Source organism: Amblyomma maculatum, chromosome 10 (assembly GCF_055883805.1).
Source record: "Amblyomma maculatum isolate TAMU_Amacu chromosome 10, ASM5588380v1, whole genome shotgun sequence".
In the NCBI taxonomy this organism is placed as follows: Eukaryota; Metazoa; Arthropoda; class Arachnida; order Ixodida; family Ixodidae; genus Amblyomma; species Amblyomma maculatum.
The window spans coordinates 59,485,748-59,513,295 of record NC_139353.1 but is presented as its reverse complement, the minus strand read 5'-3'; the positions used below and the strand labels follow the sequence as shown (position 1 = coordinate 59,513,295).

Here is a 27,548-nt window from a genome sequence, read left to right as displayed (position 1 = left end):
ATGAGGTCAAGAAATTCGCAGGGGTCAAGTGGGTGCAGCTTGCCCAAGATAGGGTTAACTGGAAGAACATGAGAGAGGCCTTCGCCCTGCAGTGGGTATAGTCCGGCTGATGATGATGATGAGGTAGCACGATGGAATAAGCACACAGTCACTCCGTGGCAGTGAACATGAGACACGAACGTTTAAAGTATGCGGGCGCGTATGAAATTTTCTATGGCGCCCATATAAGTTGCAACGGTGCTTGGCTACCGCAGATGAACGGCGAGGCAGCGGGAAGCCGATCACCTCATCAGGAGCAGCAGCCCCGGCAGCAATTGATGGCGGGAACGGGCGGCGGCGGCAGTAGCAGCGCCAACGCGTCGGTGGCTGCGGGGACCGTGCCCGTGACGGACCTGGACAGAGTGGTGGCGTACGCGAACCGCTTCTCCATCAAGCTGTTCAAACACGTGGCAGCGCTGGACTCGCGCTGCACGGTGTGCATTGGACCTTTCGCCATATTCAAAGCCATGTGCGTGGCCTACGCCGGCGCCCAGGGGAGCACCGAGCACCAGATGGCCAAGGCGTTCAAGGCAAGAGACATTCCCCTTCGTTGTGCTTCCGCGCAGTCGGCATAGGGTAGGCCGAAGAACGGAACCTCCAAATGCACCTTGCGCGTGGCACATACGTCATTGATGACGCCACACGCGTTTAATGTAAGCAAACACAAAAACTAACTTTAAGACGTGACGTCACAGAAACCAGTAGCCGCCGATGACACCTAACGATACCTTCCGCCTTCGAGAGGCATCCTCAAAGGTGAAAGGTCAATGCTTCAGGCATAACATTCTTCCCATTTTTCTGGGTTGCCTCGTGGAGTAGCGATTTCGCGCTGAATTTTAAAGAAAAGGATAACTCGAACGGTGATGGTCTACCGAGCGAGGTTTCCGCGGTAGGACTGACATCACCACGCATTTAGAGTGTTTGCTACATATATGTCTACCATTCTTGAAGGTCGAATGACGCCCAGATTTGACCTCTGACCAATCAATGCAGTCGCCGGTCACCCGGATGCGTCGCCATGTGTACAAAATACCGATGTCCAGCCTAATTCGGCTGTGGCAAACACGATGGTGACCAAATTTTAGCCTTTGCGAGCCCCCAACTTTGATCATGTGCCACATCCAAAGTTTAACAGCGGATTATTTGAAAAAAAAAAAAAGCAAAACGAAAAACGAATCGGTGTCCAGTATAAGGCTATGGTGATCTAAAGCGATGATGACTTCCATGTTTGGCCCGGCATACCCCCAAAATTTGACCTTCACCCTATTTGGTCCAAAATTGATGCCCAACCTGACGTACATAACTAACCTCAAATTTTTATTGCGATAGCAATACTGCGCCAGGTATCGGCCCGTCGTGTCATCCCAAGAAGGGCCACATTTGACCTTGAACAGCCGCGAAGAAGACGAGGAAGAGAAAGAAGAACGCTCGATCACTAGCAGCTAATGATTTCGCTCCACATTCGGTTCAGCAGCATTGAACCCTTCTCATTTATATGTGGGCAGGCAGCTTACGCTCTCGCGTCATGCTCTTAAAGGACGAGCTTAAGTGTCCCCAATAATGTAGCTGATAGGGCGTGATAGCAGGCAAAAGAAGCTTCCGCCGTTGCTATCGCAATTCAACTAGGGTTAACCAGAGTTAAACCACAACATTTTTGCCAGCGCGCTATCACCAGTGTGCTGTTTCGGGAAAGATCCGCGTGGTGGCGTCAGCGTCGTTCAACAAGTGCACGATGCTTGCAGGTGAACAAGCGCTTCGACATGGCGGCCGCCTTCCACACGCTGCTTATCGCGCTCCAGCGTCCGGTGGCCGGGGTTCGCCACGAGATGTCCTGCCACGCATTCGTGGAGCGCAGCTTCCCGCTGGCCCCGCATTTCGAGGCGGTTCTCGCGCACAAGTACGAGGCCGAGGTGGAACGCGTCGACATGAAGGTATGTATGCGCACGCAAGCAGCCTAGCCTACAACATATGAAGTGTTTCAGTGAAGTTATAGTCAATGATTTTTATAATAATAATAATAATAATAATAATAATAATAATAATAATAATAATAATAATAATAATAATAATAATAATAATAATATCCAACCAATTTTTATTTTTAATGTGCGCAGGAACAACCATACGGGCTTGGTGCTAGCACACACACACACAAAAAAGAATAATAAAAATGCACTACGCAAGATTTACACACGAAGATAGAAGACAGAAGAAGGAACAAATAACACACGAAATTGAATAAAATTGAGTCCCGTGGAGAATGAAAACAAGCAGAAAGATGTCTTGAAAAACATAACGCAATAAAGCATTCAAATCAAGAAAGAACAAAATAAGAGTCAAATGTAATACATAAATGATTGAAAGTGATAAAAAGGATTAGATACGAGTACACAGTGCTAAAGTGATAATATCAATAAAGACAGATTAAAAAACAATTTTAGGAACATGGACAAATATATACAGTACTACTACTACTACTACTACTACTACTACTACTACTAATAATAATAATAATAATAATAATAATAATATTATTATTATTATTATTATTATTATTATTATTATTATTATTACGGAAAAGAAAAGCTCAGTATCTGTCACACTTTTTCTCCGGACACAAGAACCACGCCGTAAGGAAAGGAGGGAAGTGGGAGTGAAAGAGGAGAGGAAGGGGTGTCGTGGTGGAGGGCTCCGGAGTATAATTTCGACCAGGTGGGAATCTTTAACGTGCACTGACATCGGACAGCACACGAATGACTCTTCGTTTCGCCTCCATAAATAATTTTTAAAAATAGGTTTTCTGAGGTATGAACGCGGCTTTTGCGGGACAGTAGTAGTGTTCGCAGACATCAGAGAAATGAGAATCAGCTATAAACTGGTTAGCATTTTTATAATTACCTATTTAACTATTATAGCTAAGAATCTAGTTGCAAAAAGATGTTTGCAGTCGGCAACCGGTAATAACCATAATAGTTTTCAGAATTTCGAAAGCGCGATTACCCTCGGTACTGTGGCTGAATGAATATTGGCTGCCTCGTGCTAAAACAGGCTCGCTTTCGACAAACTCTCCATACATGGCAAAATTACTTTTAAAAAAGAATTAAATTACATTACAATTACTTTCCTGAAAATGTAATTAAATTACATTTCTAATTACTACTCCCCAAAAGTAATGACACTGCATTCCAATTATGCGGAGCAATGCAACTCGGATTTTAATTAATTGCAAAAGAGTGAGTAAATATTGTGAACAAAATAACAACCGCGATCTCTGCCGACGCGATAACGCGTTCTTTCATCTTTCCGCCAAATTCCTTCCCAGACAACTATTCCCTCTCTCTTACCCGTTATAGAAGCGCCATTACAAAGATAAGCCAACGCCACAAAACAAAAACAAAAAAATAATAATAATAAAATAAATAGATCAATAAAAGACCAAAACAAAACCATGGTACAACAGTGGTCACGTTCATTGCGCTCAGGAGAGCAACGCACGGCTAGCCCGACACTTTGCTGGCCCAGCGCTTGTCCTATATCGTTTGAGGCTCCCGAAACAAGCTATTTATTGCTTCTGTGGCCCCAGGTCCCAAGATTCGACCACGGCAGCTTGCGCTCAGTAATGTTCACACTTCCGACCGTCTAACCCCTTTTCTCATTCCGTACCCAACAGGGCGTACGTAAAGATACCGAAGAAAGAACAGGATGCACTTTTGTAAAGGCTGAGCTACATGTGAGCGAAAAAGAGAGCGACGCGGCTCATGGTTCGCTCTGTCGCCTACTTGGGAAGATACGTGCACGTGACAGCGCGAACCGACGGCAACGCGAAACGGCCACGACACTTTGTGTTGTTGGCATAGTACTACAGACCGCAAAACTATTTGCAAATGCAACAACACTCATAACAATTGCAAGAGTTGAAAGTATTTTGCGACAACATGCAGAAATAAAAGGGATTTGCAACAAACCGCATCGAACTTGAGGCGTTTAACATGTGTTATCTTGCACTATACAAGTAGTCACGTGATCACTTCCGTAGAGTTAGTTGTTGGGCTAGTTGGTATTCTAGATTTAAGGACACAGTTCTCAGCGTAAAGGCATGCGGCCAAAGAAAAGACTATAGGGATCGAACCCAGCGCTGTGTTCGTCCCTAGTCTACCTTCTTATTTCCTTTGAAGGAAAGAAGCCAACAGTCGGCGAGGCCGAGGAAAGCATTGGGGAGTGTAATTTATGTCTTTTTTTTTTAATTTTTACTTCGGTAATCACATAAATTAGTAACGTAACCTGTCTAGGGGAAATATAAACACAATGTAGAAGGAAAAACAACGTGCCGATAGTGGGAACCGAACCCACGACCTCCGAATATCGCGTCCGGTGCTCTTCCGACAGACCGCGTGCCTTTGCGCTGAGAACTATGTCCTTAAACGTGATCTCCTGTTTTTCTTTTTTGGTGTTCTTTGAATCCTCGGCCATTCACCATATTGTTCGTACAAACCGAAACATTTACACAGCAACGCACAATCACAATGCAACACTACAAGAGAAAGAAAACGTGCGAAAAGACCGGCAGTGACGTACGCTTCGCGTTCATGCTATTGGCTGATCGCGCATGTACTTCCGGGCGAACGAGCGAAATTTTCTATTTCAGCAGATCCTAGCGATGAGCCAAGCGACACACGCATTTCTGTTCGTGCGAAGGCTTCACGCGACGCGTGTCTCCATCGCTTTCGCGTACATGTAGCTCAGCCTTAAAAGTAATTTCCAATTCATTAGAAATTACCGTAATTCAATTACTGTCATGTCTGACTAACACTCTATATAAGCACTGTCGCCAGCGTCGACGATCATTGGCGGCCACTGCCCCGTACATTATCTGACCCTGCTGCGCTGCTGCTTACGACTTGCTGGCGACTTGGCTGAATAAAGGCTGAATAAAGTTGATTTGATTTGATTTGATTTGGAGCTTATGCGCAAATGACTAATGGCGCTGGGGGTTGGAACGAGGTCTTTCCCTGAAAGCGTGCCTGTTTTGGCACGAGGTAGCCAAAATTTGTCGAGCCAAAGCACCGACGGTAATCGCGTTTTTGAAAATCTAAGACTGATCAGGATACCATTAAGCCAAGTTAGAAATCCCTAGTTTCAACTAGATGTCTAACTGTAGATCTAGTATACGCGTAGGTACCGCCATACAGGTACAACATAGGGATGACGGAAAAAAAGTTCGAAAAGAAAGGTACCCTAAAGAGCAGTTCGGCTTAAGACTCGCACTACCAGAGTACTTGTAATAAGGGAGTAATTACTCATTGACATCCCCCAAAGCGCAGCAATGTGGCTACGAAGGAGAGCTAAATAGATTTCTCAGAAACTTCGTAGTTAAAAGAAAAATTCGTCCTGGACCGGGGATCGAACCCGGGGCCACCGCCTTTCTGGGACAGTCGCTCCACAAACTGAGCTAACCAGGTCGGTAAGAAGATCAGAGTACTTCCTCTTTTCGCATGAAATAAAGAAATGGTAGATTGATTGATTGATCAATTAATCGAGCGCGACTTATCGATATAACCTTAACTTCCTTTTCATTATCTAACACATACTCATCACCTTACGCTAGTAACCCACCATACTATGCTAAAGATCACCCGTGAGAGACATAAAGCCCCACTTTAACTAAGCATACCACAGTACCTGCGTGTAGGACGTCTTGGCATCCAAGGGTCACGGTGGGGTAGATCCCCATCCCAAATATCGAACTACCCGAGCTAGAAGCTCCTGCCAACTCGCACATGACGCGTGGTCTCGTGACGTCACAGAACCCGCTGACCAATCAGAGCCCACACTTTTCGCTCAGCACGTCGACGCCGAATGTTATGGAGAACGGGGCCTTTGACGATATCGGCAGTGTTGAGCAAGCGAGCGTTTCCCTAAAGGCGCATATATCTGGCAGATATCTGGGCGATATAAAGGCCGATATCTGGCCGACGCCAACCAATGACCCCATATATACTGGGCTATACCGAGTTCGAAACCTGTACAAACTCCTTCGTCTTCTCTGAAGGCGGCACCCAGCTGCGCCTCGCACCATGGTGTCACGAAACCCGCCACCTTGGTGGAGCGCACACTCAAAGATAGTGGATGTCTGCGAGCTCTTCTTATCAGCTCATCGCCGCGCCTATTCTTATGTTCACTGGAAAAAGATACACATGGTCGAAAATAATGGCACCGTCGAAATATAGTGCGCAAGCCGTCTATTTGTATTTATAAGCACATTTCCGCTTTGATAAGTGAAGCAAGTTGATAACGCTCGTCACTCTATATGCAGAATGACATCAGCGGCTTGACGGAAGCCGATTCACGTAACGCCGAGAGACTTTTTTCGTTTGTGCCAAGTGAAGCATCTGAGAATTGGAGCGATGTCGCCGTGCCTGCGGCTGGTTGGATGTGCTGTCAGTAGAGAGGATACCCGCTGTTCTCACGGGAAACTGACAAACTTCGCGTGTCTGACGCGACCAACGCGCACTTTGCGTTCCCAGTACGGAGCTAGAGGGAGGATCAGGTAGCGACCGCATGGCCGGAAACATCGCAGACGCAAACAGGACTCTCCGAACATTGCGCCTCGTTGTTAGAACTTCTCCGGCAAGTGCCACTGGTAGAAACGCAGTCACAAAAAAAAAAAAAGCACTGCACCGTTAGGAACGTACCGTTAGGAACGTGCCGACGGACATCCGAATATCATGTCCGGAGACAGCTGATGGACATCTGAGACATGTGACATAAGTTGGGATGGAAAATGGAAACCGAGGGCAGCAGAGTGTCTCAGGTAAGGAGCCTAAAATCTGCTGCGTTGAAGCATTCACAATTAAGCGAGCGGGAGAGGAGAGAGGTGCATTTGTTCTGCTGCCGGCTTGACTCTGCTCGTGAAGACGACGATAGTAACGCGTGTTTCGTCTTCGAGGTTCGGTATAATTGAATTGATTGAACGCAAGCCATGCAGTTGCACATAAGTAGAGAGGGACGAAACTGACGCCATGTTGCACGAAAACGAAACTAATAAGGGGCGCATGCTTAACGCTGGCAAACAGACACATTGGGCTAGGAAACAGATGATATATATATCAGAAACCTATAAAGGAACTGGGAATGGCCTTTAATGTGAAGGAATACAGAGTGGATTCCTAGGGAAGAGAAGCGTGACAGGGGTTGGATGAAACTTCTCTGCAGGAATAGGTGGTCGTATAGTTGGCACAGGACAGGGTCGATAGGAGAGATACGGGAGAGGCCCCAATCCCGCAGTGGGCGTGGTCAGGCTGATGTTGACAGCCCACACAAATACAGGAAATATCTGGACGGCGCAAAATTCCCTGAAACGAAACCGATGCTGCTGCGTGGTTATGGACGTTCAGGCCGAGGCAGCAGTATGCCTCGGGCAAACGATGCGATGACGCCAACGCAGGACGAGCCAGACAGCGTCCGCGAGCACGTCAACTCGACTGTGGAGAAGGACACGAGCGGCGCCATCTTGAGACTGCTGGTGAGCGGCGTCACGGACCCCGACACGCGCGTGGCCTTCTGCGACTCGGTCTACGTCAAGGCCGCCTGGGAGGGAACCTTCACCGTGAGTGCACGCCGCCGCCACTATGCCTTCCCTACACATTCCCCAACTGTACCCTGCTTCGCCCCTATGTCCCTATAGCCCTATGTCCCTATGGCCCCCATGATTTCCCTATACCTTTGCATGTCCTTACTTCATCCACGTTTTGGCTGGACCCTCGGGAAGACAACTGGATGCACCTTGCGCCCACAAAAGAAGAACTAGGTCATTAATCTGAAACAAACATATTACTCCCCCCCCCGCCCCCCCCCCCCCCCCTTCTATTACTCCCCATGATTTCTCATCGGAGCAGAAACCGTTAATACCTGAGGCAACATCAAGTAAGCTTCCATTTATCCATCTCGGACCTATCTGGTCCTCCGACATCCGTCACAGCTGACGCGGCTTTAAAGCGTCCAGGAAAGAAAGAGGACCAATGGCTCAGCCATTACCGACCGTGCGAACCTCGGCATTGATACAGCTACAGACTGGCCGCTTGTTGCATGCTTTTGTCAGATGTTGCCGACATGCTGACGTCCGGCAAAGTGCATTGGGAAATGGTAGCTTACATGGAATACGGCCCCTCAAGCTAGGTTTAAAAAGCAATCGGCGCACTTCACCGCATGGCCCATTCCATTCCGTTGCTTATAACGAAACAGCGCCTTCCAAGAAAGCAGACGTTATCTGTTAAGGCCATTCGTTATCCAGAGCTGGATAGCCACACCACCCTAGCTTGCCGTGCGTGCAAAGGGCAAGACGGGATAAACATGTCGGCAACGCATCGGTATCGTGCAGGCAACGGCGGCGGCGACCGAGAAGCACCCGTACACGGTGAGCAGCGGCAGCCGCGGCGCGACGCTCAGCATGGGCAGCAGAAACGAACATGGACCCGAGCTGGTGCGCATCTCGGGCGTCTACCGACACTGCCGGGACCCGCAGAACAAACTGCTCGCCGTGGAGGTACACACTCTATGCTACACGCAACGGGCCGTTGTTGTATACAGCGCTTGAATTCCACTCCAACCAAACTTGAAGGGAACGTGAAAGGCGTCATATATATCTTGCAACAGTTATTCGGCTTTATTTCAAAAGGAAAAGAAACAAATGAGTTCGCGGGAAGGGGGGGGGGGGGGGGTATGTGACACGTTAGGAAAGCGACGTATACCGGCACTTTGCTGTGGAACTTAACATAGTAGCGTTTGTACCGACCTGCACATGTCCCGGTCTACAGTGCGTGGTATGCGTGAGTACGTGTTTATGCCGGAATATGAGAGTCTCTGCAACTGTGGGCAGTGGAGTGTGTAATGACAAGTGGTGCGTGTGCGAGAGATATACGATGAACGTGCTACACGTTGACTCCGCGCGAGACCAGTGCCATCCAGTGTGTGCCTGTTCTCCTACATAACTCGAAGTAATTATTTGCGTTATGACATCATCGCCCTCCATTTGCACCCTCACTCTCTTTTACTTCCTCTTTTCCCTTTCCCCAGTGTCGAGTCACCGTCTCCTTATTGCTCCCCTCTCTCTTCTTGTTCTGGAAACGTTTCCACATGGAAGTGGCAAAATGGTTGAAAAGTTTACTAAATATAATATCTAAAGATTGTTCCAATATAGAAATTCTGACTAAAATTTTCAGTCAAGTAAGAACAAGGTCACTGCTCATATCAAGAGAGGTGTGCATTGGAAAACGGACGTTTACAAACATATCCAGCTTCAATAACACGGAAAGTTGAGCTAGTCCAGCTTCTTTAATCACTTAGTGCGAAAATTCTGTTTGCTTAAACTTCCTATTTTGAAGGCGAGGTGTCACGTTTTAAGCTTTTATTAAACACTAGACTAAACAGAATTAGGAAATAAATACGCTCTATTAGTTACCCCCCCCCCCCTCTCCTCCTCGCACGCATACTTTATTATTTTCTTCCTGTGGAAAAGGGGATCATTTATAACGTAATTCTCGACTGAATGAGACAAAATTCGACTCACGCACAAAAAGGAAACTCAACGACCGGAAACTCTACTACTCCAGCTTAATACGCAAACTGCGCCGCCTTCTATTGTTAAACCCACGGGCTAAAATTACAGGTAACACCCTGCAAAATTGGGGCTGCATAAAAGAAGCCTGCCCGGACGGACGACGTCGCTTGCAGATGCAGATATGTTTCGAAAGAGATCGCGTAGCCTAATAGGTTCAGGTGACGTTTGCGCAAGTATTAACTCACACCACACGGCTTCTAGCTTTTCTTTGTTTTTACATTTTTAAGCTTTAATAAACGCGGAACCCTATGGCCAATGGCGCAAGCGGCCTAGCCATAAGCAAGAAGCGTTAGAGCTGATTACGAAATCCGCTTTCTTCATAAAACCAGCTTTGAGCTAGAACGAAAAAAAAAAAAAAAGATAAGCGGGAATATGATTACGGCGGCTGCGAGCTTAAACATGCCTTTTTTTTTTTTCCCCGCCAAAGCTTATAAGAAGGATTTCGTGTGCATCACAGAACAGATTAACGTTTAAAATTAGTTTTCTCACGTGCATGAAGGCTGCGTGCATTAACATTGTAAAAAAAAGGGGAAAAAAAAAAAACGCTACATACAGGACGCAAATAATGGGAAGTCAACAGCTGTTTTCTCTCGTTTCCTTCAAACCGACACGAATGGCGACAATAAATCTCAGACTTTTTTTTTTTTCTGTGTGTCTCTTAATATATGATATGCGCACAGTGCGATATATATATTGTGCTTCATAATCGCACAGGGTGACTTCGATACCAATTAATTACTCAATCAGGGAACAGTAATTTCTGGCGTACAGCACGTGCCTAGTGTACAGTCCGCAAGACTCAAGTTTGAACAACACACCACCCTTTTCCGGTATAGTCCGCACACGGTTCAAATCGCGCTGGGTATGCTATATACGGGGGCAACACTGGGAAAGAATATGCCATATAGTACGCACTTGTAGGCAGTCCTCGCGATCCGAAATTGCAACCACTCGTAGGTTTTATGGCAAAATTTAAGGTAACCCAATGCGCTGAGACTGCGAACCCACCACAACATCTTTTTTCCCGCCACAGCGATGTGACAACTATCGGCGGGGCGTGTGCTGCCGAGGTGACGGTAGGTCGGCAGTCACCGCCACTGATGGATCCCTTCAAATCTTACACGTATACCTAACCGCTAGCATCGGTGGTCACCATCAAATCGCCTGCGCATTGCCTATCTCGCTGCCTTGCCATGAGAGCTGTGCCATCCGACTGTTGGGATATTTTCGGGTGATTTCAGATATGCTCGCGTTCGGATATTTAGGCCGTGCACAAGAACGCCGTAGCCAAAGTGTAATGAGCTCTTTACAATAATTTGCTCGTGCGTCGCCCAGTCCCATCAAATTGGTTGAAACCTGCCTGCTCTGCTCGATCGTCTCACACGTTTTTTTTTTGTTTTTTTTTCCTTCCTTTCTTTAAAGCGGCTTGGAGCGATGGGTCGGACAAGCCAATGCAGCCATTCGTACAGTGTAATACCTCTGTCACACGAGCAGATTTAATGTCATTCGATGCATCGAATGTCATTCGGTTTCTTTCGGTGCTACACGGTAAAATATAATGTCATTCGCAATTGGTGGCAATTACGATCAGCTATAAAAAAATACTGCACTTAAGGAACATTTTAAAACTGATCAAAACATTTCTGTACGATAATTCAAACGAAAAACATTACGTTTGGCTGTGCTGTAGCACTTTAGCCATAAAAATCCAAGTCAAGTATCGAGTCACCCACAAATTCGGTAAATGTAAACAAACAATGTGGCTGAACACAGCGGAGCGCGGATACGCAGTGCGGAGACTCGCGGAGACACGTAGAGCATGCAACTGACGTCCAAACTGTGAGGTGCTCAGTCACAACTTTAAATAGTTCCGAGATAAACATACGGGGAGATGCGACCACCAAGGAACACAGAGCCCAAAATGATCATAAATCGCTGCCATGACTGGACCACTGCTGTGACCGAGAGTATTGCCGTTCCACGAGAGCGTGCAGTGCGAATTTTACACCTAAATTAACAGGTTTTAAAACAAAACTTTAGAAATATAATTTTTAAATTTCACTGTGCGCAGAATATGTTGTTGCGTTACTTGCTTCTGCTGCGTATCTGGCGTCAAGAGTACACATTCGGTTCGCGATCGAACGCGAATGAGTTCCCCAAACTCATTCAAAGAAGAATGTCATTCGAACCTAATGACATTAAATTTTCTCGTGTAGCAGGAGAATAATGACATTAGACGCTAATGTCATTCGATACGAATGACATTAAATTTGCTCGTGTCACAGGGGTATAACATGTCCCAATTAAATGGCCGTTCTTCAAATATGTGGCGTCGCCGGCGTAGTCTGTCCTTCCGAGAGTCGGATACCTATAGGTATAAAATAGTTACGCATTATACTATTCGAAGATCTTTCCTTTACGAAATGTCAGTAAACTTATAAGAACCAAAATTGCCTCGCTGTTGGCAAATGTGCGGAGTTAACGTGCTTCTGCGGGAACAAGCACCTGAAATAGATGCTTCAGTCTCATGAAGGGTATTTTCGGTTACGCATGAAACATCACTGGGGGAAAATGCATCTGCACGCACTCACCGGCCCTCAAATATGCATTTCCCATAGATAAGGCCCGGCTCCTTCGGCCTCCGAGGCTGTTGGTGGCCACCGCTATATATATACGGTGCGGTGAATTCAGTAGCCAATACAGGGTCGTCTACTCTTAGTTAAAACGCGGTCACTGCGTCTCCAAAGCACCACTGCGTCCCACGGGCCATTCACTGATGAGAAGCGGCAGGCCATTGCGAAGCACCGTCTCCAGGTCCATCTGTACCTGCCTCACTTGGTTTCGATATACGGGCGCTTCCGGTGCAATAGCGCTTCGAAGGCAGCGAACGTGTTCAGACTAAGAGTTGACCACACTGTACATGTCTAGTCTTGGACATACGTCCAGTCTTTTAATCCACCTTTTGCTCGAGTGGATGGATGGATGGATGGATGGAATATAGGAGCGTCCCCATTGAAACGGGGTGGTAGCAGTAGCTATCATGTTCATCTGCGTATGCGCAATACCCTAGCGGCGCGCGATGGAACCAATATGGGCAGCGTTGATGCGCATTGCTCCCCAGTAGGAAACACGTGGGAAACGGTCATGATCGTCTGCTAGGCAGCCTTCCTTCGTGGCGTAGCCATACCCTCACGCAAAAGGCGGAATGTGAGGCAGGCAGCTGCGCAGAAGGTATTGTGAGATACTTCTGTTATCGTACTAAATGGAACGGTAGCCTTTCGGTGAGTAGCAGAACCTCAGAGCTCTGCCCTGCGCTAGCACCAAGTTAATACTACCATAATAAACCAACGAGGCACTTTGTTACATTGAAAGCACAAAGACACAAGCGTCACGAACAAGGAGGATATACGGGTATACTGATTTTGTTGTATAGCAGTCTTGCGATATGCAGGGAAATCGCGTTCATAAATTATTTACCGTCGAGAAAAACATGCTTGTCCAGAATTTATAGGTACGAATACGTCAACACTAAAAAGTGCGACAACAGGCCAGCTGAAGCGCTGAACATTAGCGCTGATATATAGGACGCGCACAATACAAGCTCGTGATGGGCCTTCTGTCGTACAGTGGCAATCACACTTAGCTGGAACACGACTCCGCCTACCTGCACACATGCGGAACGCCATTGCACCCAAACCGGTAGTATGCAGAGAGGCAGACGACCCGAAGTGCCATATGAAAACACATCTCGCGCGCAACTATACATTGCGCCACGGCTGGGTGAGATGTAATGGCGCTCCGCCAGAGCCACCTAGAATTCTAGATGGCGCTGGCTCCGCAGACGCGTGGCCATGCGGACTCCTGTTCCCTCTAAGCGTGATTGACACTGTACGTGCGATTGCACCTAAAGACAAAGACCATGTCCACTCCGTTCCAAAGTTTCAACGGAGAGCGCACGCGTACTGTTCGCACGTGCTAAGCGTTGCACACCTTGCGCAGGTCCCTCTGGGCTCTGGCCAGCTCAGCCTGCTGCTCTTCCTAGCGGACAATGCGCCCAGCCTGCGGCGCCTGCACAAGCACCTCTCCCTCGAGCTGTACGAGAGGATGCTCGACAAGCTCCAGGACACCGGGGAGCGAATATCGGTACACAATTTACGACAAAGATGTGCGCACTTCATAACGCGATAGAGTTAGCCAAATGCCCATTCGTTGAGAAAGCCGCCGGTGTCATATGTTAAATGTATGCATGAATTGGCTGAACGGGTCTGTAGCGTCATGCCCTACACAGCGAATCAGGTTTCACACTGAATGTCACAGGTCACGTGGCGGCTCTATAGCGTCACACTAAAAGCTTCAACGGACATGTGAGGGAGTAGGTTACATTAAGCGTTAGATGAAAGAAATTTCTTCACTACCGGAAAGATGGAATCAAAATTGGATCCCATCTACCGCGAAGCGTGCGCGCTACATCTATGTTATATACAAATGACCATCAGATAGCGATAAAAGGAGATAATCGGAATGGCAGAAAAATAAAATAAAAAATGGGAAGTAAAGATAAGGCAAGAAACTCGAAGAGGCTCAAATTTAATGACAGCATATCGTTAGCTAAAGTGTTTCACGCCAGGATCTCTCCCAGCAGAAAGATCTTCGTACGCGACAAAAGTTACATCACAGTGAGGTCGGCCAGTTCGTTGTCTTATTTTTTTCTGTATTTTTTACAGACAGCACCGCACGCGGTATGTAGAAGCCCCAGCTTCTACAGGCCCAGCTAGGCCGCAGCTATATACTTAAACTTTCTCTAGTCGGTTTCGTATATCGTTACAAACAACTTAACCAGGCAAACGCAGTCCGAGGAAGATATTGCCCAGACAGGCCAGAAGAGAGGTACTCAAGAAAGGCACGAAACTTAATATCAACCCAACGACACCATGAGGCAGCTCGAAAGAGGAAATCCTTAAATTCAAAGTCGCCGAGTCACCTGGTCACCGATGCCTGCAACGGGCTACGTTTGTACGCAGACTAGCATGCTGCCACCAGCACAACAAATCTTTCCACTGTGTTGGTCTTGCTTCAACCAGAATTCCACCGTCCTGTACCCCACCTCCACCTTTCACCTATCCAAGGAACTATGGGACCATGCTCACAACACAGAGAATCACTAAAACTCTATCACCGTGGAACGACATCCGCAGCATATATAGTAAATAAAGGCACCATCAAGGTGCGACATTAAAAAAAAAACTGTTCGCGCACACACGCACGGTCGCCTCGGTACGCTTAGGACAGGTGGTCTCTCTTTTCAGCTGTTGCAGTGTAATACTACTTTTTCCCCGCTTCCACGACCGACGGCAACGACACTGGGCAGCCAGCCGCCGCACGGCCGGAAGTTGCTAAGCGAGGGAAAGGAGGACAGACTATTCTGGAGAGACAACACCGACACACGTGTACTCACCCAGACAGTGCTGTCAGACGAGTCGGAGCCTTGTCCACTACCAACAGCAGACAAAGGGGGGAAAAGCGGCAGGCGGTACTTGGATTTCCTTGCGGACGAGAGAGCTGTTCCACCAGTCTCCTCCGATGCAACCCCAATGGAGTCCGAAGGCCAAGCCAGGGGATGGGAGCGTGTACGTGTGAGGGGGAAGGGAGCTTGAAGGCGATCGGACCGGGAGGAGGCCGGACACTGAGCCTGTAATGAGACAGGAGGCATAAATTAACGGCGGTAGTTAGCCCCGCCACCCTCATCTGTTGTGCCAGCACCACGGACAACGCACGCACGGCCAGGATCGCCGTCGCCGCCTCGCGTAGAAGGTTTTAACGGCCGGTGAGGTTCGCCACGGGCCAAATGCGGCTTCCGTAGCGTACAGCCACGGACGAGAGGTATGCTCGTTTTGTTCCGCCCGCAGCGATTATTCGCTCAGACACAGGTAAGAGAAGATAAAGCACACGAAGGCGCTATTCGTTTCGTACTCATGGACTGCGATACCCCCCCCCCCCTTCCCCCCCAGCCTGAAACTAACAAATAACAAAAAAGCAAGCACGATTTCCATACGTGACGGTACTGCAACGAACAGCCGAGGCCTCCAAGCCAGACCACATTATCAATTATCAGCGGTTGTCAGCATCGATCTGTTCATGATTTTGCAAAGGCTGTTAAGTAATATTATCTGCTTTTATCAATTAATTTCTTATGGAGACAAGATAGCGCAAGACAGAAACAAAAAACAAAAAAATGACAGGACGGCAGAGGGACAGGACCTGCCCTGTCCACCTTTCCTTTATTTTAAGGCGAAATCCTTTAATGCCTCATCCTTGTCGTGGACAAAATGTGTCCCGCTTTTGCAGCAGCTGTGATTGGTCGAGACGGGATGACGTCATGGAGGTCTCGGCCAATCACACAGCACCACCACACTATGCGCGAATGCCAATTAATGATCAATCACTAATTAATCAGTATTTAATGTGAGTAGTTAATGACTAATTAATGATCTAAACTTGGACGCTGTGTAGACAATGCTTACGCATTTCCCTACTTTAGTCGCTAAAGTCCCTCGTAATTTATTTCTTTTCTGCGCCAAGTTTCCGGACGACTATTCACCAAATAACCCAGTAACAAGTTTTACTTCTTTACGAACTGAATGCGGTGCGCCTGCGCAGGCAGCACCCTTGTGGAGATTTGCAACATTCGTCCATTCACAGACCTCAAAAAAAAAAAAAAAAAAAAAGAAAAAAAAAATACGCCAGTTCACACAAAACGAACCACAGCACATTCGCGATGCTGAAAGGGGGCGGAAGTGTTCACGTTGAACCAACAGCAGGCTTCGGTCGCCCGGCCCAACAAATATATGCGAATATCGCGAGGCAGGAATTCGAGGAGCAAGCAGTACATAGACTTTATGTCCCCCAGCAGGGGTGCGTAGGGACACTGCTCCGGCACAAACGATGGGAAAAGAAGGAAAGGAACGTCGAACAACTGTTTCGCGCTCCGATATTGTCGAAACCTCGGGTCTGCAATGCATGCATCGCCAGCCCTCAGCGGAGGCCTCAGGGGCTGCCGTTACGGTCCCCTATCCATCACGAGGGATCTCCATACTGCGTCTCCGACGAAAACCTTCGAGCGTCGGCGACATTAAAAAAAGAAAAAAAAAAAAACCCGGGAAAATCAACGTTAGAAAACTGTACGACAGGGAAACGAGGCGACGATGCAGCGTTTGCAAAGCACTCGACGAGACACAAACAAACAAGAGAAGCGAGACAATAGCCTCGCGGCACAACCGCAACGCCGGAGGCTTCACGGGCGAGGCGCTTTCTTGCGGCCGCTATCCGAAGCCGCGGGCTCTCCTCCAGGCTTCGAGTTGTCGAGTGGCGGCCGCACCGATCAATCGCAATACACCGCGCCCGCCTCCCCGCCACCGAGCCCTCCTTCTCCAGCCTAACCTACGCCGCCGAGCACAAAGGCTGCCCGTTACTGACACGGTTATTTACTCGCACCCAGCACCGGAAGCTCAAAAGAAGGTCTCCGAGAGGGAGCCTAGAGGAGGAGGAGGAGAAGAGGGGGAAAGAGAGAGAGAGAGGGACGTTTGTCGAGGATTAATTCGCGAGCGCTGCTGCCTCGATGAGCGAGCCATGATCGTCGTCGGTGGCCGCAGACTAGCCTAGGAGGCGGTCAACAACATTGCTGCCGCCACCCAGTGGCAACGAGTCTCTACAAGAATCCAGCGCGCCGTGGGATCTGCGTGGCGAATGTAGCGCCACCTGCCGACTCAGATGTATAGTGTCCTGGCTTGTTTTCCTGTGGTTTTCCTGCTTCTAGTTCAGCGGAGTAGTGCGAAGAATAATTCACAGATGGCGCATCAACCAGCTAGCCTTTTTAATCACGACGATGAAACTTGTGCTATGTGCGCCAGATGCCCAAAAACAATTGAACATCTTATTATGGAGCGTGGCAGTATCCATCCAGATGTGGATGCAGACAAACACTCTAGCCGAGGCCCTGGGGTTTAGCCCGTCCGCTCCGTCCCGTCCGTCCGACCATACTGAACGTAAGTGTCGTAGTATCGACAAGAAGTGGAAAAAAAATTCAACAAATGCTGAAGGAGGAAGAACACGAGAGAAGAGGAAGACCGACAATAAGTGCGAGGTTTAGAAAATACTCACTCACAAAAGGAAACCACCGACGGACGTCCGAACCTGATAACATGTAAAAGGCGATTCTTCAGCCACAGCCGCTCAATGGGAGCACACCAAGTGCGCCTCCATTGAGCGGCCGTGCTTCAGCACTGCCGAGGAAAGCGTCTTAGCTTTCGAGACATGCGCCAAGTTCTTAATGAAGTAGTGCCGGTAAAACATGACGCTCCAGACGATGCCTGCTGTTGCTGTATACAATAGGAAAGGGAGAAGAAAAAAATTATCCTCTTATAAATTACGTCTCCTGTCCCTGTCGATGAGAAGAGCCGGAATTTTTTCAAGGTGTGATCGTGATGAGTAAAAATTTTACACAATAGGCCAAAGTAATTTGACCAACGAAAAAAAAATAAATAAAGGCTACCCAAGGGTACCATAACAATATTTAAAGGGGCATGTTAAGATGTGTAGTATATATAAAAAATTAGTGGGAGCGCATTAATTAGCACCTCGGCTTCGTACGCGTATGTCTCGCGGTAAATAAAGAAATAAGGACGGGAGAGACTATAGCTACTCTAAGAATGAACCAGTGGGCCTTATTTGTCTCCATTCTAGGTGCGCACAGCTAACGAAATAATATCGATATATGCCGAATTAATGTGGAACGTTTGAAACGACGCAACATCTTACTTTATTTTAAATTCTTTTCTTCGCACGACCAAACTGTGTCAGGTGGCATACTTTTGGAGAACGTTCATTTTCCGCGCATATTTCAGGAGCATCTCGCGCGAATGTATACCAATAAAGTACTGAAAGTGCGCTGTTTTCTTTGCGGTGTAAAGCTCCCACAGAAACGTGTGCTATTGAGACCACTTTTCCATCCCCTGCTTATTTCTAAAATCTATCTTGTCGATCTTCAAATGCGCTCGAACTGAAAAAAAAAAAAAAAAAAAAGTGAACGTGGCTACTTGTGCCGCGCCTTCCCTGCCTTCTTCCAGCGGGAGCTCCCGCCGAATGATAATTGGTTCACAGGAAGGGAAAGACGCAGTATCTGTCATACTTGTTTCCGTGGACACCTGACCGCGCCGTAAGGGAAGGGAGGAAGGTGGGAGTGAAAGTAGAAAGAGAGAAAGAGGAGTCGTAACTGAGGGCTACGGAGTAAGGGATATTTAACGTGCGCTGACATCGCACAGCACACGGACGCCTCTTCGTTTCGCCTCCATCGAAACGCAGCCGCAGCGGTCGGGATCCAATCTATGGGTGCTCCGGCACATGCAGTTGCCGGGCGTCTTACCACTGCGCCACCGCGGCGGGGCATCTTCCGCCGAAGAGTTTTCATATTTTGGAAGCTGTCCAGTTGTTAACCTACCAAATTGTTACCTCTCAAGGTGTTCGCCCATCCAACCTCGATCGGAAATAAAAGCACGGAAACAGATAAGCCAAAATGTGGGCGAACAATGGATTCCTCCATCAAGCCTTCGTATCGCAGCGTCCAAGTGTGTTGCCACCAAATGTGACCGTGCAAAACAGCTGCAGGAGTGAACATGCAAATGCACTGCTTCTGCGCCTGCTGTGACATGGCGGCAATGTTGGGCGCTTTTTAGATGCGTGTTTTAACTGCCAGCAACCTGCTCGTATTTGCTGACCAAGAAATCGTAGGCGCTTGTAAATAAAGGCTTAAAAATGAGAACGCGGAAATAAGATGGGAACACATGGGCTGAGCTAGTCTCCGCCACTGACGCTGCAAGTTGAGACTACATCTTCGACAACGTGTTCTGCGCAGGTACTGGTGCCCAAGATGCACGTGGAAGAGATGGTGCAGCCCTCGTACGTGCTCAAGCACATGGGCATCCTGGACCTGTTCGACGAGCACGCCAACCTGGGCGCCGTCGGGGGCAAGAACCTCTTCGTCTCGGACATCATCCACAAGGTGGCACTGACGCTGGACACCACGGGCATCACGGCGGCGGCCGCCGTCTCGCTCTCCCTCACAGAGTTCTACACTGAGGAGCTGCCCAAGGCATACCGGGATGTGCCCAACAGCCGGCCGCTCATCTACATCGTCAAGGACCAGGAGACGGATATCATACTCTTCATGGGCGCTGTCCAGGACATTTGATACGGTCCTCCCTCCAAAGGGATGCCCGCCTGCAGGAGAATACATGGCAGCTCTTGTATGAGTGCAGCGACACGCGCGCGTCAGCATCGACCACGCACGCAGACACGAACTCTGACTTGCCGCTGGCACTTGCCGCTTGGCGCCTGCCGCCGGCTGCTTCGACAGTGCTGGAATATCGGAGATCTAAGCACGCGAGTGACCAGTTTTAGGTGGGAATTTACGCAGTGTATGAGTCAAGCGTGAAAAAAATACTCATCCGATGGCTCCGCGCGAGTCGACATCTGAAACCATATGGAGGATCAGGTCACAATTAGTTACGTGACAGTCAATCGCCGTAACGTTACTGACTGAACTATTTTAATGTTGCTAGCGCTAATGGTAACAGAACCCTACAAATCAAAGCCACGATAAGGATTCGAGAGGGCGAGAGCATGCGCGATTGAAAACAAGGTATGCGTATACGATATTGTTGTTGTTGTGGCAGTAGGAAGTAGGAAAAGAAAATGCACGGGCCTGCTACTGGCTCTGTAGCTGAGCCACCTCCGCTGCCTCGTGCACACAGAAGAGAAAATAGAGAGGAAAGAAAAGGAAGAGGGGGAGAAAGACGCGCGCCGCAACAGCCGTCGTCCACCACCGTAACGTTGCGGGTGTAATGACGGCCTACAGCAGATAAAAATTCTGCGGCAGGCTAGCCCGCGCGCCGCAAGCGGCGGTGACCCATACCTGCCCCAGCCCCACGGTATTACGAGACATACCAATGCCATTGCCAACAACCTCCTCGCGGCCGTGAGTTTTATCGACGGGAACGAAAAACGAAGGCTGATAACACTGACCAATATTGACGCGCGCTGCACCAATACCTGTCCATTATAGCAAGCTGAACATCCTTAAAGTGGCAGACAAATTTTTTCTAGACGCATTTCTGTTTTGGAATTATGCGCAAGGCACTATGTGAACAGTTATCACCGCATGAAGTCCTTTTACACTCAGTGAGTGTAATTATTTAATTTCGTCTCCGAGATATAGTTTCGGTTTCAGTGCCCGATTTATGGTTACAACGTCTCAAGTTTGAGGTCGCCTGAGTATCGTAAAAACAGCAATATAACGGTTCCTTGTCTAGTCGCTGTCATTCTGGACTCTGGTTAAGCGCAAGAGTTGAAGTGATATTAAATGGCAAAAACGTCATTATATACCGGGTATTGTATGCCTTATGCGATCTCATGCTTGCGACGTCGGAACCGTCACACGGAAACCACGCCGCTTTTCGATGGAGGCGAAAAACAAGGCGCCCGTCTACAGCGCGATATCAGTGCACGTTAAAGAACCCCAGGTGGTCGAAATTTCCGGAGACCTCCACTACGGCGTCTCTCATAGCCCGAGTCGGACGTTAAACCCCATAAACTAAACCAAACATGTTTTTAAAAAAAATGCAGATACAAGTGCTATCGAATTTCAGTTGCTGATTTACGTTTGTTACCGGCATATATGCCTCATTCCAAAGCAGCAACAGATTGAAAAAAAAATAATAATAATAAAATAAAAAATGTGTTGTCCATTGAAAGCGCAATCACACACAAAAAGGTGACTGTGCCCCGTCGGGGTGGTGCAGTGGTAAGACGCCCGACTACTGTGCCGGAGTATCCGGGCTCGATCCCGACCGCGACGGCTGCGTTTCGATGGAGGCGAAACGAAGAGGCGTCCGTGTGCTGTGCGATGTCAGCGCACGTTAAAGATCCCCAGGTGGTCGAAATTACTCCGTAGCCCTCAGTTACGACTCCTCTTTCTCTCTTTCTACTTTCACTCCCACCTTCCTCCCTTCCCTTACGGCGCGATTATCGGCGGCTGCGTTTCGATGGAGGCGAAACGAAGAGGCGTCCGTGTGCTGTGGGATGTCAGCGCACGTTAAAGATCCCCAGGTGGTCGAAATTACTCCGTAGCCCTCCACTACGGCTCCCCTTTCTCTCTTTCCACTTTCACTCCCATCTTCCTCCCTTCCCTTACGGCGCGGTTGAGGTGTCCACAGAAAACAAGTGTGACAGATAATGCACCTTTCCCTTCCCGTGAACCAATAATTATAAGAAAATGACTGTGGAGGAGAGATTTTTTTTTTTTAACTCATTTCTGCAATCGCTGCATATGAGTCGGTTAAAATTCGATATCCATAGAAGTTATCTTTTCTAGCTGCAGTTGTCGCAATGGTGTTTATGGCTTCCCGTATGGCAAGCTACATACGGCAGTGAGAACGGCCTGCTTCGAGTAGTGTGAGAGAAGTCGACTTACAGCGCGAAGATCGGCTGCATGGCAAGCAACAGCTTGAAGAAGCGTGAAGACGAAGCTACACACACATCCCACTAAACTCTCTAATTACCCAAACAGCGGCCGAAAGTCATCCCTTCCTTTAAATAACGGCTTCATTAATTCATTCAACTTTCATTTAATCTGGTGCTTACACACGGAATGTGACTGCACCATTGCGGCCGTTATGCGATGACTAAGCATGAGAGAGAGGAAATGCTTTTTTGTAATCAGAAATATGCCCAAATGGGCCTAGGGTACCGCCATAGGGGTTGCGGGGATACACATGAATATCCTGCTCCCACGAAACGGCCGCGCGTGATTGCCACGCGAAGTTACGCGCGTTGTTATAGTAAGGATGGTGAGGGGAGGGCACATGCGCTACCTCCACTGCCTCTCACCATCTCGCAGCGATGCCGCCACAGCATTTCACCTTTTCTCCTGGCATTAAAAAAAAAAAAAAAGAAAAAGTGAAATGCTGTGGCGTTGTCTCTGCGAGATGGTGGTTTCTTCTGGCATAGCCCCGCCAGGGTGGTGCAGTGGTAAGACGCCCGACTACTGTACCGGAGTACCCGGGTTCGAACCCGACCTCGGCGGCTGCGTTTCGATGGAGGCGAAACGAAGAGGCGTCCCTGTGCTGTGCGATGTCAGCGCACGTTAAAGATCCCCAGGTGGTCGAAATTACTCCGAAGCCCTCTACTACGGCTCCTCTTTCTCTCTTTCCACTTTCTCTCCTACCTTCCTCCCTTCCCTTACGACGCGGTTGAGGTGTCCACAGAAAACAAGTGAGACAGTTACCATGCCTTTCCCTTCCTATAAATCAATCAGTTTCTCCTGGCATAACTAGAAGTATTGCATAGCTAGGTGACTATAGCGTCCAGCCCTTTTGGGAGCTTTGTTACAGGAATACCCCCCCCCCCCCCCCCCCACCCTCCACACACACACACAGTCCTGCAATAACGCTCTAAGGGCTCGTAAGATGCAGCGTGCAAGCCCTAACAGTCGGAGCTGTCACCCGCAACCCGCGGTGCAATAAATGGCCAACAGCGGCTTCGGGCCTGAGGGGAGAAACACGAGTCGCGAACTGTAATTTCAAACATTTACTGCGTGTTGTTGGTGCAGTAAATGTTTGAACACAAGGAGTTCGAACAACGGCGTACGGCGATTTAAAATACCGGTGTATTACACACGGGACGTCACACGAGCTTTCAGATAGCGCTCATTCATGTCTTAGAAGAGGACATACGTAAACTTAAGACGTCATTGCGTACAACCACGTCACCCCTATCCGAAATATCATTTGTCGATCAGTAGGTGCACCACGTCCACTATACTCACAGGCGCGCGTACCATCGCCGTGCGTGGCGATTTCAACTAGAGAACACACGAATACGCACATTGTTGGTTGGAATGTGTTCATGCTGTAGCATTTTTTTTAACGCTAAAGCCTTTCTAAGCTCAAGGAACGAAGTCCAGTGCGCGAGAGTTGCGCGCGAGATCTGTCATATTGCGCGAGATTCTACGAGAATAGCTCCTTGTCCAGTGTCTCTGCCATATCTGCAATGCCACACTTCAACGTGCACTGACATCGCAACGTGCACGTGCACTAGCTTTTCGATGGAGGCGAAAAGCTAGGCGCCCATGTGCTATGCGATGTCAGTGCACGTTAAAGAACCCCAGGTGGTCGAAATTTCCGGAGTCCTCCACTACGGGTCTCTCATAGCCTGAGTCGCTTTGGGACGTTAAATCCCACAAACCAAACCAAACCAAACACTTCAACGCGCGCCAAGGAACGCCTTGCGACAGGAGCGATGGTGTACCGTCCAAACTCACACTTGCCAGAGAAAGTGTGACAGATGCTGCGCATTTCTTTTCTGATAACGAATGTAGATAAGAGGCAAACGATGAGAGGCAAATGATAGGAGAGGAAGGGTAGGCTTTCGCCATTCTTCTCTTAAGAGCGACAAAAGGATCTTTTCTACGGTGTGGAAAGCGATAGAGAAACAAAGAGTGAGCTGTTAGAGTAGCTACGCGAGTCACGTGAGCACTCACTCAACGTCAGTTCTGCCTCTGTGCTGCAGCAGCGATTTGTCCACCCGTCCCCCTGAGATCGCACGGCGAAGTGCGCGGAACTGAAGCGCGAACTATTTCGCACAGCACCACTCGCTTTCCACTCGCATTCCACTTCAAACATTTCCAGCCTTCTCGCCTTTTTCCACCGCGCATCCCTCTGCTTACTTTGACGCCCACAAAACCTAGTAACGCGCACTGTTTCTACCGCCAACCCCCTCCCCCTCATCTCGCCCGAAGTGGGCCCCACGGCGTCTATTTCGGTAACTAGCGAGCGCGCGCTCGCCCGATCTGCTCGAGCGCAGGCAAGCCGGCCTGCCTTCACGCGCGAAACCGCTCTCGCTTCCTTCGCTGCTTTTTATTTTCTTCTCTCCAGATTCATCGGCCGCCTTGCATGCCTGGCCGCGATTTCTGGCGCGAGAAGCGCTCGCCTTCTACCCGCTCCCCCATTCCAGCAGCTGAACGAACGCCGACCCTCAATCATTCGCCGCGCGCGCTTTTTCCCCGCTATATCCCCGCTACGCCGGCGAGCCGGGCGTCATTTCGCCGCCGCCTTTTTTTTTTTTTTTTGCTCCCTCCTTTTTTCCCGGAGGATAAATCTTCCCACTATCTCTCCATCTGTATATTGGCCATTCTTTCACCACTGCGAGAACTTCTGTTCTCTTTTCCACCGATGGCCGCACCTTTCCCAGCGCCGCGCGTTGTCGTCTCAATAACTAGCGACAGATCACGTGTACAGTACGGTCTACTGTTAAAGGGAACATGAGACCGCTGCAGCGCTTTGCAGAGCTCTCCCACGAGAGCCGGTAACAAACAATGGCACCTTTGTTATCACCTCTGGTGCTCTTCTCCAGCATGCACGTGGTGCTCTCAATTCTCGCCAGTTGTTGAAGTGTGTAGGAAACAATTGTAGCGGGCGTTACAAGACCCAAAATGTCACCCCGATAGGCGGCTTCATGCAGTAACACAGCGCTAGCGGTGCGTCCTGAGTAGATCGATCGGCTAATGCGGGATTTGAAGCCGGGCTGCAAGCGCAGTGACTGCGCGCATTAAGAACCAATGCGGCAGCCATAAGCAAGGTCGTGGCCGAAATGTGTGTGTTTTCAATAAATGTTCGTTGCCAACACCACTCTGTGTGTGTGTGTGTGTTTTTGTTGTTTTTTTTTTGTTTTTTTTCCCCTCCCTACTGTCGTTTCCATGGTTTTAATTTTGCGACGTCCCACCAACTGTCCTACAGCCAAGCTCTCTTAAGCTTACGGGAAAGTAAGCGCAAAAAAAGACAAACAGAAGAGAGGAGACACGACAACGCGCTCCTGTCTCCTCTCTTGTGTTTGTCTTCTTTTTTTGTGCTTACTTTCCCGTACGATCATGAACCAACTAGCCCAGCAACAAGTTCTCTTAAGCTCTTTTGAAATGACCACAGCCTAGGCAATTGAATTGGCGCCTAGTCCAAACTGAGACATAACTTACGTATCAGGATTAAGATACACCCCAGCCACTACAGTTCTGTTTGGCCCTGGTGTGGTGCTTGCCCCATTATTCCGCGTATCCTGGGGGTGCGCAGCAAAACCAAAGAACACGCAGTGGAAGGCGCCGCAAGGTAAGTAGAAAGCAAGCTGGAGACCGCGCAGTCAGGAGTTACCAGTTGAGTTTGATGAACGCAATAACTTAGGAATCATGAATATATACTTCTTCAGCAAACGGAAAAACCGAAAGTGGACATGGAGAAGCCCTAACTGGAAGACCAAAAATGAAATTTATTTCGTACTGTGTTCTAGCCCCGGCATTATGCAGGATGTAGAGGTACTCGTAAAGGTGCGATGCAGTGACCACAGAATGGTAAGGTCTCGAATTAGTCTAAATTTGAAAAGGGAATGAGACAGATCAGTAAGAAAGAAGTCAGTCAATGAATTAGCGGTAAGGGGAAAAATAGAATTCAGGCTCTCGCTGCAGAATAGATACTCGGTGCTAACTGAGGAAGCCGACCTTAGCTTAGAAGCAATGAACAATAATTTCGGAGATATTGAGTGCGTGGTAGAAGTAGGCGGTAGGATAGTTAGAGGGATACCGGTAAACTGTCTAAGGAGACGAAAGACTTAAGGAACGTCAAAATATGAAAGCCACCAACCCAACAGGCCAGATAGAACTGGCAGAGATATCAAAGCTAATCAATAGGCGCAAGATGGCCGACATAGGCAAGTATAAAATGGGGAAAATTGAGCACGCTCTAAAGAACGGTCGCAGCCTGAAAGCGGTACACGGGAAATTAGGCATAGGCAAAAATCGGATGTATGCAGTGAGGGACACGGCGGGCAATGTCATTACTAATATCGACAAAATCAAGGTAGCTGAGAAATTCTATATGGACCTCGACAGTAGCCATAGTAATCAGGACAATAATGAAATTGGCTGTAATGAAGAGCAATCAGACGTTCCGCAAGTAACGAGGGATGAGTTTAAGAAAGCCTTAGAAGCTATCAAAAAGGGGAAAGCAGCTGGAGAGGATCAGGTATACATTTGCTGAAGAATGGAGGGGATATTGTGCTAAAAAAAAACTGGCCACCCTGTATGCGCAATGCCTGAAGACACCGAAAGTACCGGAATCATGAAATATATTATTTCAATTCATAAGAAAGGGGACGCTAAGGATTTGAAAAATTACAGACCAATTAGTTTAGGATCAGTTACATACATTTTTTTTTACCAAAATAATCGCTAATAGGATCTGGACAACCTTAGACTTCAAAAAAAAAACCAAAGGATCAAGCAGGATTTCAGGCGATAGAAAAGTGCTCCGAATATAAGCAGCCCCTATACGTAGCATTCATTGACAACGAGAAAGCATTTGATTCGGTCTAAACCTCAGCGGCCATGCAGGCATTGCGAGATCAGAGTGTAGGTGAGCCATATGTGAAAGTACTGGAATATATCTATAGTGGTTGCACAGAAATCCTAGTTCTGCATAACGAAAGCGATAAAATTCCAATTAAGAAAGGAGCTGGGCAAGGAGGCACAATCTCCCCAGTGCTATTTACAGCTTGCTTTAGAGAGTGTATTCAAAGGCATGGAATGGAAGCAGTTAGGCATCAGGATCGATGGAGACTATCTCAGTAATCTGCGATTTGCTGACGGCACTGCCTTGTTAAGTAACTCAGGGGACCAACTGCAACTAATGATTGATGACCTAGACAGGAAACGTAGAAAGGTAGGCTTGAAAATCAATATGCAGAAAACTAAGGTAATGTTGAACAGCCTTGGGAAGGAACAGCAGTTTACATTATAGTA

The 27,548-nt window shown here is 48.3% G+C and overlaps 2 protein-coding genes across 3 annotated transcripts in view; one reads left to right on the top strand and one right to left on the bottom strand.

Moving 5' to 3' along the window:
- LOC146176613 (uncharacterized) overlaps positions 1-27,548 on the bottom strand; it is a 239,223-nt gene that overhangs the window by 114,236 nt on the left and 97,439 nt on the right. For both annotated transcript variants that reach the window (XM_084582878.1, XM_084582881.1), the window contains exon 2: positions 15,111-15,344. The gene's annotated coding sequence lies outside the window, so the exon portion shown is untranslated. The remainder of the gene's footprint in view (positions 1-15,110; positions 15,345-27,548) is intronic.
- Positions 255-19,963, top strand: LOC146176617 (leukocyte elastase inhibitor-like). The gene is made up of 6 exons (XM_084581342.1): positions 255-569; positions 1,782-1,970; positions 7,484-7,645; positions 8,417-8,581; positions 13,655-13,798; positions 19,563-19,963. Exons 1-6 carry the CDS (start codon positions 255-257, stop codon positions 19,896-19,898), a joined length of 1,311 nt encoding a protein of 436 aa, XP_084437468.1. The 3' UTR covers positions 19,899-19,963.